Source organism: Tympanuchus pallidicinctus, unplaced genomic scaffold (assembly GCF_026119805.1).
Source record: "Tympanuchus pallidicinctus isolate F22 unplaced genomic scaffold, pur_lepc_1.0 scaffold16, whole genome shotgun sequence".
Classification (NCBI taxonomy): domain Eukaryota; kingdom Metazoa; phylum Chordata; class Aves; order Galliformes; family Phasianidae; genus Tympanuchus; species Tympanuchus pallidicinctus.
The window spans coordinates 12,929,577-12,941,752 of NW_026294679.1; the positions used below are offsets into that span (position 1 = coordinate 12,929,577).

At 61.8% G+C, this 12,176-nt stretch overlaps 1 protein-coding gene across 1 annotated transcript; it reads left to right on the top strand.

The window, feature by feature from the left end:
* Positions 1-1,286: 1,286 nt before the first annotated feature.
* Positions 1,287-11,444, top strand: PPRC1 (PPARG related coactivator 1). Its single transcript, XM_052677380.1, is given in 15 exon segments — positions 1,287-1,394; positions 1,397-1,690; positions 3,589-3,729; positions 3,832-3,984; positions 4,178-4,294; positions 4,408-6,955; positions 7,221-7,274; positions 7,581-7,641; positions 7,863-7,930; positions 8,134-8,914; positions 10,069-10,248; positions 10,374-10,437; positions 10,623-10,744; positions 10,826-10,977; positions 11,115-11,444. Coding segments are annotated over 15 exon segments (4,932 nt in total). The 5' UTR covers positions 1,287-1,301; the 3' UTR covers positions 11,219-11,444.
* The last annotated feature ends 732 nt before the right edge of the window (positions 11,445-12,176 follow it).

The window sequence follows — 12,176 nt, forward strand, 5'->3', positions numbered from 1 at the left end:
CCCTTTGCGAGCTGCTCCCGTTAAGCCCCGGGAAAGCTCCCACACGCTGGGCCGTAGCGGGGGAGGGAGGCCGTGGTGCGGGGGGACCGCGTGTGTGGAGCTGCGGTCCGACACGTGTGCTGTGCGGGGTCGGCCCTGCGGGGCCCTGGCGCGTCCCAGGATGGGGGCTGAGGTCACTGTGGGAGAGGAGGGCTCCCACGCAGGGCCGCGGCCTCAGAGCAGAGCTGAGCAACCTGACTGGCTGTGCCTGCATTTCTGCAGGACGTGAGAAGCTTGGGAGGTGCTGCAGGCCTGCAGGAGGAGTTGGAGGAGGGGAGCTGCTCCCTCGCCACCGGCCTGCTCGATGCTGGGGGAGCATCAAACTCCAGCACCGGGCGGGGGTGACGCGGGGAGAGTTGCCGCAGACAAAGGTCCTTGTGGCAGGGGGAAGGAAGGAGGCTCTGTGTCAGACCAGGCCCCACCGAGGGGCCAGGCGCACGGGGATGAGTAAAGCATCTCGGTCCTGTGATCCCACGATGAAACGCAGCCCGGACAGTTCTCTCCCCCCATGGGGCAGATGGAGAGTCCAGGATGTTATCCTTCACGACAGCCACATCCCGCGGCACAGCTCCCCGGAGCACATCCGTGCTGTGCGTTGGCTCCCATTACTCAGTCCACCACTCCACCCCTGGAGTTGAAGGAGAGCCTCAGGAAGCGACAGCATTCAGAGGGACTTTGGCCTTATTTAACTTGAGGCACCAGGACAGAGCCGAACGCTCCAGTCTGACACTTGTGTGCATTCCCTATACCAGCTGCATGCCGTCCGCAGCCACGTAACATCGTGCGTTGTTCCGCAGCCACCTCCCCTGCGCCGGGCAGGCTTACAGCTGGGGACAGGGCACAGAGCAGAGCTCCCGCAGGTCTTTGGGGTGGATGTGACACCGGAGGCACTTCACGGACCCCACTCTCAGCGGGGCACGGCACTCTTTCGTGCACATCTTTGCACCGTAGGGCGGAGAGGGGCCACGGGAGGCGCCTTCCGTAGCAGCGCCCGGCACAAGCCGGTGTCGAGCAGTACGATAGCGGGGGTATAACGTGGGACACTCGGACGCTGCGAGGCCAGGCCCCGCTCCGAGGAGGAGCGACTCCCGCCCAGCCCCGGCCCGGTTCCCCGCGCCCACGTGGGCAGCAGAGCCGGCACCGCGGGAAAACGCGCTCCCGCCCCGCCTCTATTGGGCGCTTCCCGCCAGTGACGCCCGTGCCGCCCCGCCCCCCGCGCACCACGGGTGGGGCCGCTCCCTCAGCCCTCGCCCTCTACAAAGATGGCGGCGAAGTCACTGCGCTCCTCAGTACTCAAGATGGCCGCCTCACGTCGCTACAGCCGCCATCCGCCAGGCGTTCCCCTCGGTGCGGCGCTGTGCCGGCGGCGAAGGGGTGCGCTCCCGGCGTGCCCTGCGCGGGGCGGGACGGCTCGGCGCGGTGGCTGCCGGAAGCTGTAGTGCGGGGCCGCCGGCGGTCACGTGTCGCGCCCGGCAGTGGCCGCGTTGGGAGCGGAGGCGCCAAGATGGCGGCGCTGCGGGGCGGAGCGGTGCTCCCCGCCGCCGGGGTCGGGGCCGGGGTCTGCGGCGCTTCGACCGGAGCCGCCTCGCGGGGACCGGCAGGCGGCGGCGCCTCTCGCCAGCCACCCCTGCGCGCCGGCAGCCCCCTGCAGGTAGGCGGCGGGCGGCGGCGGCAGCGGCCGCGCCGTGACACGTGGAGGCCGGGGCGGCTCCCGCGGCTGCAGCACCACGTGTGCCGGTTGCGGGCCCGCGGCGCGGGGCTGTGGCCGTCCCGCAGGGGCTGCCCCGGGGCGGGGGCTGTAGGGAGGGTCGTCCGGAGGGTCCCCGCGGCTCCCGGTGCCGGCGGTGTGCGGGCAGCGGGCGGGTGCTGCCGTCGGCGCGGGCTCTGCGCGTTGTCAGCGGCCTGGGGAAACAGCGGGGGGACGGGAGGACGGGGCCGGCGGGTGTGTGGGGATCACCCGGGGGGGTCGGGCATCGGGGGGCTGCGCGTCCCTGCCCTTCCCAGCTCGGTGCGGTGCCGCAGACCGCCCCTCGCGTCACTGTCTCCTGTCCCTCGGCTGTGCCTGCGATGCGGACTCCTGTCGAGATCCCTCGTCGCGCTCTCGTACCCCCGCCCTTCGCACCGTAATGCCCGTTTGGGACGGCGCTGCCTCTGTGCGCGGCGCTCCCTGACAGTCGCTGGAAGGGGCCGTGCCCTCCGCCGGAGCTCCCCGCCCTGCCCGGGGCGCAGCCGGGGCACGCGTGTCCCTGCACAGCTCTGCGGGGCGAGCAGCTCGTGTGCACGTGCCCGTGGTGCCTGTGACTTTGGTACGTGGGAGAGCCCAGCTGTGCACTTGGCCCTCCCTTTGGGGCTGCGGGCGTCCTATGCCTTCCCCACTGATGGTACTCGATGCGCGCCCAGGTGCAGTGTGGTCAGGGCCCGTACCCATCCTTTTAACATCCCCGTGACTTTAAAACCAACCATGGGACACAGCAGGGGCTCTGCTGGGAGCAGGCCGGGCGGGTTTGTGCCCCCGCCCCGACGCGAGGGTAGGAGGAGGTGCCCGGCCCCAGGTGGATCAAAGAGAGTCCCCGGGGAACACGGGTGACTCAGGACTGTGGGACTCCTGGCGAGGCACTGAGTCAAAGGAGTTGGGGAGCGCTGGGACGTGGCCTTCTCATGGGCTGGAAAGGGCCCTGGGAGTGGGAGGGTTTGATTTCTCTTTCACACAGTAGAAAGGACCCTGGGAATGTCACCAGTGGGCTGCGTAATGCTGACCTGTAGGTGTGTGGCTGGGGTTTGGCTGTGTTTTGGGGGAGGAAGGCTGCCTGGCAGCTCCCTGCCAGCTCTCCCAGGTCTCTGTCCTTGGGGCATTTATTGTCCCCAGCTGCGTTATCTCTGCCAAAGCCCATCTGTAAGCAGGAACCCAAACACCGTCTCGTGCCGGCAACACACCAGTGCTGTGCCTCTGCTGCTGCTGAGGGCTGTGGTGCAGCCTTACTGCAATGTGCCAGGGGTCTGGGAAGAACAGAGGACCCAGGGTGCTGGGGATGAGCAGTGAGGAGCATTTTTGATGCTGGATCATGAGCACTGTGTGCTCAGAGCAGTGATGGTTCCAGCCCTGGCAGTGACAGCCGGATGCATCCCTGTTGCTGAGCCCTGCACATTTTGTAATGTTTTGGGCTTATCTGAAGCGCCGACAGCCAAAACCAAAGGAGCATGTGATGGTCTGTGGGCGCAGGAGGGAAGTGTGCATCTCCCCTGCCCACTGAGCACAAGCAGAGTGCTATCAGACAAATATGGAATGTGTTGGGCTTCATTTACTGTTCTTCACCAGTCCCAAAACTGTTGGGTGAGAGCTTCCAGTCCAGTGCTTGTGATGGCGGAAAGTGGTCCAGGATTGGTGGCACAGCACCTTGCGGGGCTTTGTGCATTGGGGTGGGGTGGGGTGAACTGTCCCAGAAAGTGAGGGATTACGGTCTCTGTGGTGCGCTCTGAGCTTCTTGCTCATTTGAAGGTGTGTGATGATGGTTTGTGGAGTGCTGATCCATTTTACCCCACTTCCTGTAGTGTTTCTCCTTTGAGGATGATGACCTGAACTTGTCGCTGGATACAGAAACCATTCCAGAGGCTGAGGAGATCCTGGGGACAATGCAGAACTACCTTGACTCCTCTGTCATCTCCATCATTGAGGACCTCTCCTTAAGCGAGGTGGGTCCTTGTGCATGGTGGTGGCCTTGGGCCGCTGTGGGGCCCTGCTGCCCCATAGCTGTGCCTTAGTGCCCTCTGAGCTACCTCCCGCTCTTCCTGCAGGGCAAGGCCTGCCTGGATGCACAGAATGAGCTGTCCCTGCTCACTGCCATCACGGAGATGCTGGACAGCACAGATGATGAGACCCTGTCCCCCTTCGACACCATTGTGGACACAGAGCTGCTGACCTCGCTTCGGGAGCGGGAGAACCCCTCGGTGAGTGGTGGGGCCTCTTCTTCAACTTCAAATGCCTTTCTGAGCCTTCAGGTGTGATGTTTGGCAGGGTGGGGGATTCACAGGAGGCTCAGGAGCTCCGTGCCAATCTGCACAACCAGCCTGGGGTGAGGTGACAACATTGTTGGGAGCTCTGTACCTTCCATGCATCATCCTCTATCCATCTTTCCACCAGTTCCAGAAGTTTCTCAGCCTATCCCGGCCAGTTCTTGAATGCAAGAGCCCTGCCTTGGAGCAGCCCAAGGGTCTCTGGTCCCTCAGCGGTGGTGGCAGCGTAACTGAAGCTGGGAAGGTGAGCAGGGAGAGCTGGAGGAGTGGTTCTGGGATGGCGATGCCCCCAGTGCAGCTGGGAGAGAGCGTCACTAAGTGGTGGGAGCTGACGTGAGCTCTGGTTTCCCTTTCCAGACCGACATGGACTTGGCCTGGGACCGCATTGCTCACGGCCTGGAGGACCCACCACCACCAAAGAAGCAAACCTGCAGCACCCCGCGGGTGGAGAGGAAGCAGGGGCGGCCCCGTGCCCATGAGCAGCTCCCCCTGCAGCGTAGTGACGGGGAGGAGGAAGATGAGGAGGCTGCCTCCAGCCCAGAGCTGGACTGCAGCATGGAGGCTGCAGAGTTCTCCACGAATGTGCCCGAGGTGGTGGCAGAGGAGCATGAAGACCCCTGTGTCATCAACACGGGTGATGTGTCGCTGAGCGAGCTGGTAAAGTCCATGCATCCCTACTGCCTGCCCACCTTCACTGTGTGTGTGGACCCCGAGAGCGAGCCCGTGGCCAAGGAGCTTCTGAGCGGTCCCGTTGTGCTGGAGATCGTACCCAGGGAAGGTGAGAACATGGAGATCCCCGTGGTGCTGCAGCCCCTGGCCCCCGGCTTCCCTGACTTGGAGCCCCAGCTACTGGGCACAGAGAGCAACGCAGAGTCAATTCCAGTGCACAGAGAGGAGCTGCCAGGAGATCCAGCACCTGAAACTAGAATGGAGGAGGAAGAGAAACCACCTGGGAAGGAGCCCTCATGTGCAGCACTGGACAGCAAGACCCCTGTGGAGACTGCAGTGAGCAGCAAGCGTGAGATCTGTGAGAAGGGACGTGGCCGTGAGAGAGCAAGGAAGAGTCGGAAAAAGAAAGTGGAGGAAGGTCCAAGTGAGGAGGGCCGACCTGGCAGAGACTGCATGGCACACCGGCTGCGCTCAGGCAGGTCACGGCGGGCAGCACGGCCCTCGCTGCAGGTCTCTGACTTCCTGGCACGGCAACTGGAGCAAGCACGGAAGGAGGGGCAGATGGAGCTGCATGCTGATCGGGCACCACAGCCACGTGGCCGCCCCCGGGGCACAGCAGGGGCCTCCCTGCCCACAAAGGAGCCCCCAGAGCTGCCAAAAGAGTTGGAGCCAGAAATGACAGACACAGTGCTGGAGAAGGGTGAGACTGCAGTGCCTGTGGAGAAAACCACGGAGGAGCCACTAGCAGGGAAGCAACCCAGTCTGGTGGAGCAGGAGGACAAAGGGGCTGAACAGCCAGTTGTTGGGATGCCGAAGCAGGATGTAGGCATGGAGCCGACCCAGAGTGTGCCCACAGCAGAGCCGAGTGAGACCCTGCCCAAGGAGGCCAAACCCAAGGCCCTGAGCCTGAGGGAGTATCGCATGCGCATGCAGCACCGCCAGTCCAGCATGGGCAGTGGGAAGGAGGGCAAGAAGCAAGCAGTCAGCAAGTGGCCCAGCGTCCCTGAGCCTCCCACTGAGCTGGCAGACATTCCCTGCCTGGTGGCACCTGCACGCCCACCCAGCGAAACAGCTAGGGCTCAGAAGAGCCTGGAGAAATCAGCCAGTTCCCCTGCTGGGCCGCCTCCTGCCAGCAAAGCACCTGCAGCTCTGGTTCCAGCGCCAGCTCCAGCACCTGCCTCAGCCCCACCACCTTCAGTGACACCAGTACCTTTTGTTGCACCTACTGTGCCCCCAGCTGCTGGGACAGCTCCCCCTGGGATGCCACCACCAGCCACTACTGGTGCTTATGCCGTGTATCCACCTGTGCCTTCCTGGCCCTGCTTTGGTCCGCAGCCCCTGGGCTGCCATGCTCTGCCCCCACCACCTGGCGCTGGACCCCCTGGCACTTTCCACATGGTGCCCAGCCTCCCACCCCCACCCATGGCTTGGCCCCCACCGACCCTGCCCCCCCCCCCACCTTTCATCCCCGGTGGCCCCTACGGCCCCGTGGGCTGGGCCCCCCCATCCTACTGGCCAGGCATCCCCATTCCACCACCTCCAGTGCCTCCTATGGCATACGGTGATCCTGCACTGCAGGGTGCAGCAGTTTCTTCAGTCCCAGCTAGTGGCCGCCCCAGCACGGCCCTCTTGCATGGGCAGTCTCCCCCCGCCTCAGAGCCGCCAGCTATCCCTGTGCAGCCATCTCCAGGCAATGAGATGGGGACTGCAGGCAGCCAGGCCAGACCAGGGGTCAGCAGGGTATCAAATGCTAGGAGGCAGGCACGTTTGGTGGGGGAGAATTCCATCCCCAAGGGGCCCTCGGCTCTGCCCCCCACCCAGCCACTAGTAACTCCATCAGGTGCTGCTGCCCAGCCCAGCGTGGTCCCTCCTGCAGCCCCAGCTCCAACTGAGGCTGCTCCCACCCAACCCTTGGAGGAGCCCCCACCTGCAGCACCTGTCCAGCTCTCAAAGGCTGCCCCAGCTGTCATTCCTGCAGAGGTGTCAGCTGCTGCTGTCCCTGCTGGTGGGTCCCCTGGCACCTGCCTTACAGAGGAGCCTGTGGAGCCAGCCGAGACCCCACTGGAGCCACCCAGTCACAAGCCCGTCACCCAGGCTCTAGCACCGCCACCAAAACCATGCCGGGAGAGCAGCAAGCCGCCTGCTGCACGGCCCTGGAGGCACCAACCACTCATCAGCCCTGCACAGCCCAGTGACAGCAACCAGGACATTGTGCAGGCCTTCATCAGTGAGATTGGTGAGTGGGGGTCTGCAGGGGCTGCTTCCAGCTGCTGATCTGCAGTGGGGTGGGTGGCAAAGCTATGTCTGTGGGCTTGGCCAGTGTGTTTGGCAGTCTTGTAAATCCTCATTGCCTATAGCCTGGGCTTACTGGTGCCTAAACTGGACTGCAGAACTGTGCGCTCCCGTCCCTGCTGTGGGAGGCACTGAAGCTGCTGTAGCTTGAAGTGTGCCCAGGGGAAGAGGGTGGAGGCAAAACTGACCTGTGCTCTCTCGTGGTCCAGGGATCGAAGCTGCTGACTTGTCCAGCCTGCTGGAGCAGTTTGAGAAATCTGAAGGTGAGGATGCAGCATGTTGTCCCCTGTAGGGTCTTCCATGTCCTTGTGCTGCATGTGCTCCTAAAATGATAGTACCTTGTGTGGTTGCCTTGCCCAGGGGCTTCTCTGCCTTTGTTTCCTTTCTGTCCTGAGTCAGTTGTTTTGACATCTCTGGGGCAGCTGAGGAGATGATGGTGGGAAGAAAAAGTGGGGGAAGAAAAGACAAAAGCTCTACAAAGGGCGGGGATGCCTTGAAACCTCTTCCTCATGTTCACAGTCTGTCTGCTGCCTTCCAGCTCTGCTCTCACCCACCCATTCTCTTTTCAGCCAAGAAGGAGGAGGCTCCTGTGCAGCCCCCTGAGGAAAGGCGGCCAGCGAGGAGTGCTGGGTGAGTACAGGGTTCTCCGTGTGCCTCAGCATGGAGCCCTGGGGCAGCCCTGGGCTGTTCAGTCCTGACAGACCGATGTAGGACTGGGATCTGCAAGGTCTGTCTTTGCAGCTCTTGGATATCGTGTGCCCCCTATTAAGGCAGCTTGGGTGGGTGCAAGTGTCCCTGAGAGCAGAATTTGGAGGCAGCTGCTTCTTACAGAGCTCCTTTCCCCTTCTCAGGTCGGAGCCCCAGCCAGAGAGGAAGCCCCCGGACAGCCTACAGGCCTCGGAGCTGGCCAACGTGGCAGGTGATGCCCAGGAGCAGGGAGGGGAGCACCTGGAGCCTTATCACGGGCTTTTGTGGGGCTGGGAGCTGCCTGGAGGGGAACCCAGGGCTTGAGGGGAGATGGGAGCTTGGGTGAGGTCTCCAGCCAGGTGGACTGCAATGAGGGTGCTCCCCTCTTTTCTTCATCAGGATCCCCGTCCTAACATCTCTGTGCTACTCTTGCAGGGCTCACCCCCCCGGCGACCCCTCCCCACCAGCTCTGGAAGCCGCTGCCCACTGTCTCACTGCTGGCCAAGACCAAGTCACCTGCGTCGGCACCTCAGGAAGGGAGTCAGAGGACCACCAAGCTCACAAAAGCTAAACCCCTGCCCCAGAGCAAGCTCCAGGGGAGGAGCCCAGCACCTGGCAGCGCAGCCCCCAGCCACGTCTGCTCAGGTGACCATGACTACTGCATCCCACGCACAACACGCCTGGAGAACAGCAGCATTGCTGGCACACAGCACCCCGCCACTGAGAGCGGCTCCCGCTGGAATGTCAAGCACCACCGGGACATCACCATCAAGCCCATCTCCTCCTTAACCAAACGGACGCTGGACCAGCCCAAGCCGGCCCCTGCCACTTCAGTGGGTCCCAGCCAGGAGTCCCCAGGGGCTGCCTGCCCAACCCCCCTGGATTATCGGACTAGCGTCCCCAGCAAGGCCGTCACCGGGGGTGACAGCCCCGCCACCTCAGTGCTCCTCTCCCCGGCTGCGTCTCCCTGCCGGGACCAGGAGGTGTGGACCCCTAGCACCCAGCCTGGCCGTGTCGCTGCCAAGAAGTCCCTGCGCTGCTACCGGAGACCGCAGGACTCGCCCAGCCCTTCTGCGGGCAGCTGGAGGGCCGGCCGCAGCCGGGCCAGCCGCTCCTTCAGTTCCAGCTCGGATGGAGCCAGCGAGTCTTCGTCATCATCCTCATCCTCCCGGTCCCGGTCGCGGTCACTGTCCCCACCGCCCAAGCGGTGGCGAGGGTAAGTGGCAGAGTGGGGTCGGCTTGCTCTTTGGGTGTTGCCTGGTGGCTGATATTTTGCGAAGGTGTTTCCCTGTGGTCCCTCTGAAGGGGTGAGCAGCTAAGCAGTCAGAGGTCTGGCTGAGTCCCCCTCTGGACGAGGCCTCCTTGCCCCTCCTGGAGCCCCACCATGTGCTAGCACACACGTGAGCCCTTGGTTATGCCTTGGCTTTTGGGTGCTTTCTCTGGGATGAATGCAGGTGTTTGTACTGGTATAGCCCTAAATGTAGGAATGAGAAAAGCTGCAGGCACAGCGGGGAGCTGCTGGGGGTGAGCAGGGGAGCAACCCATCTGAGTTTGTTGTTCTGCTGCTTCCCCGCACTCCTTATTGATGCATCTGTGGGGTAACTTTCTTTGGAGCCTTTGTGCATCTGCGTGTTGCAAGAATGTGTCCCTGCCACTCAACCCAGCTGGGCTGGGACTCCCTCTGTCCTCTTTTCTTGAACGCTGTACTGTCCAGTGTCCCCATGGGTGATGTCAGCCTGACCTGCTGTCCCCCAAAAGCTATGTGCCAGTCCCTGGGCTTGGGTCTTAGGTTTGTCAATGCCAGGGGCCAGCTGTGGGCAGTGTGTGCGCCTTGCTGTTGAGTGGAGGCTGCGCAGTTTGGCCCTGGAGGGTTTGGGGTGCTGCACCTTTGCTTGGAGGCCAGGGGCTATGGGCAGTGAAGCCCATATGGGGTGAATGCCATGGCCCATGGTGTGTATGGTTGGAGGCACTCAGCTCCTGACCGGAGTGGCTGCTGGGTGCTATGCAGGTGCAGTGGCTCCGTTAGCGTTGTGTGCCATGTAGAGTTCAGTGCAGCAGCTCCACATTCTCTGGATCCTTACCTGGCTGCAGCCATGCTGAATGGTTCCCATATACCCATGTCTTGCTCTTCGGAGGTTGTGTGATGAGATCCTACTCCGTTTAGGCTGTGGGGTTTGGAGCAGCACCTTTATAGTGCCTTTGTTCCCCATGGCAAACATGGGCAGATGTTTCCATAGCCAGGCTCACCCTGTGGATACTGATATGTCCTGTCCATGTGCCATGCTGGGTGTTTTGGCAGAATGGAGCTCTTTTGCATCCCCAGAGCCTCATGCTGGACACAGGTGCTGAGTTTTCTCCTTTTCCCTCCAGGTACCGCTCGAGATGTTCTCACAGCTCGTCTTCCCGCTCCAGCTGCGGGTCATGTGGCAGGTCCCGAGACAGGTCCTCCTCTTCCTCCTCCTCATCCTCCTACTCCTCCCGGTCCCCGTCCCGCAGGCAGTCCCGCTCCCGTTCGCCCTCTCCCTGCAGGAGGAGTAACAGAAGGAGAAGGTGAGTGGTCCCTTTCACAGAACACCTACTCCTTAGGTGTCTCCCTCGTGTCTTGCTCCTGAGATAACTCTCTTCCAACACCTTCCTCAACCCTACAGCTCACAAGTTTGTTTTCTGCTCTACAGATACAGTTACGATGCACAGGACCACTACCAAAGGCAGAGGATCCTCCAGAAGGAACGTGCAATAGTGAGTGGATTTGGGGATATAGTTTAGTGGCTACGGTGGTGGTGGGTCAACGATTGTACTAGATGGTCTTAGAGGTCTTTTCCAGCATTGATGATTCTGTGAACGCTGGATGTGTTGTGGGTCTGGGAAGCTGGATTTGGGGCTCCTTAGATCATCGTCTCACAGAAGGGTGCCCCTGCCCGCAGGAGGAGCGGCGAGTTGTGTTCATTGGCAAGATCCCCAGCAGGATGACACGGTCGGAGCTGCGGCACCGCTTCTCAGTGTTTGGGGACATCGAGGAGTGCACCCTACACTTCCGCTCTGAGGGGTAAGAGCTCTCCTTGGTCTTTCCCAGCTCCTCTAGAGGATGGTGTGACTGTGCCCATGCTCATCTCCTTCTTGCTTCCAGGGATAACTACGGCTTTGTCACCTATCGCTATGCTGAGGAGGCCTTTGCTGCCATTGAGAGCGGGCACAAGCTGCGACGTCCGGATGAGCAGCCCTTTGATCTGTGCTTTGGTGGCCGCCGGCAGTTCTGCAGGAGGAACTATGCTGACCTGGGTGAGTTGCACCCTGGATCCCTTCCTTCCCACGTGCATTCAGTGGGTGGTTGGATCCCCCTTCCCCCCCTGCATTCTCTCCCAGCCCAGCACCGATTTTAGATGTGGCTCAGGGCAGGCTCTCCCCATATCTTTCAGACTCCAACCGAGAGGATTTCGATCCAGCCCCTGTGAAGAGCAAGTTCGACTCGCTGGACTTCGACACGCTGCTGCGGCAGGCACAGCGCAGCCTGCGGAGGTAGCAGCAAGCACGGCGGAGCGCCCGCCCCTGCTTTTATACTCAAATACAAAAGACAAAAAAAGTGTGGAGAGAAAGATGAGGTTTTTAAGAAAAAGAAAAAGGAAAAAAATTTGTTTTATAACCAGTATTTAAGGAGGACGGGCAGTTTCCCATCAATTGGAAGGGCCTAGGTGAGTGGCAGCCTCGGGCTTGCCGAGCCATGTAATAAATGTGGATGCCCAAACCCAGCTCTGCCTTGTCTCCTCCTTGGTGTGGCCCCTTGAGTGCTCAAGGTGGGCAGGAGGCTCCTTGGGTCTGGCCCTGGGACAGGGAAGGGTATAGATACCTTTTAACACCGTGCACTCCTTGGGTTTGGGATGTCTGGGAAGTGGGGCAGGATGGGGGCCGAGGCACTCCAGTCCCTGTGTTAGCCCCTAAATGGCCTAACGGGGTGAACAAGTTCTGTGTCTCGGTCTCTGGCTATCTGTAGGTTTTGGGGCCACGTGCACCTCCCGTGGTGGCCACGCAGGGGCAGTACAAGATCCCCATCCACAGCTGCTCCGATGGGATATGGGGGCTGCAGCCCTCCACTGTGGCAGCAGCACAGGGGACCACGTGTGCAAGGGTGGTAGTGTGTCCCTTTCCAGACTGCTGCTTGGTTGTGCTCCCGTTCACTGGAAGAGGGGTTTGACACCTTGTCCCTTGAAGTAGAGGCTGCGACTGAAGAGAGGCTGCAGCCACCTGCACCCTACAGGGGATGGGGCTGATGGGCAGAGCACAAGATCACAAGATCCACCACTGCGTGCATGGGCCTCTGGGAAGTGCAGTGATTTTGGAGAGGCAAAGCCTTGCTTCTGTCTGCATCCTGGGTGGCATGAGCCCTGACTTAGCTCTGGGCAGGCGTCCTCCTGGTACCCCAAGTATGTGAAGTGAGGCTCTGACGTGGTCTCCCACCCTGCCTGGCCCCGGACTTTGTCCAG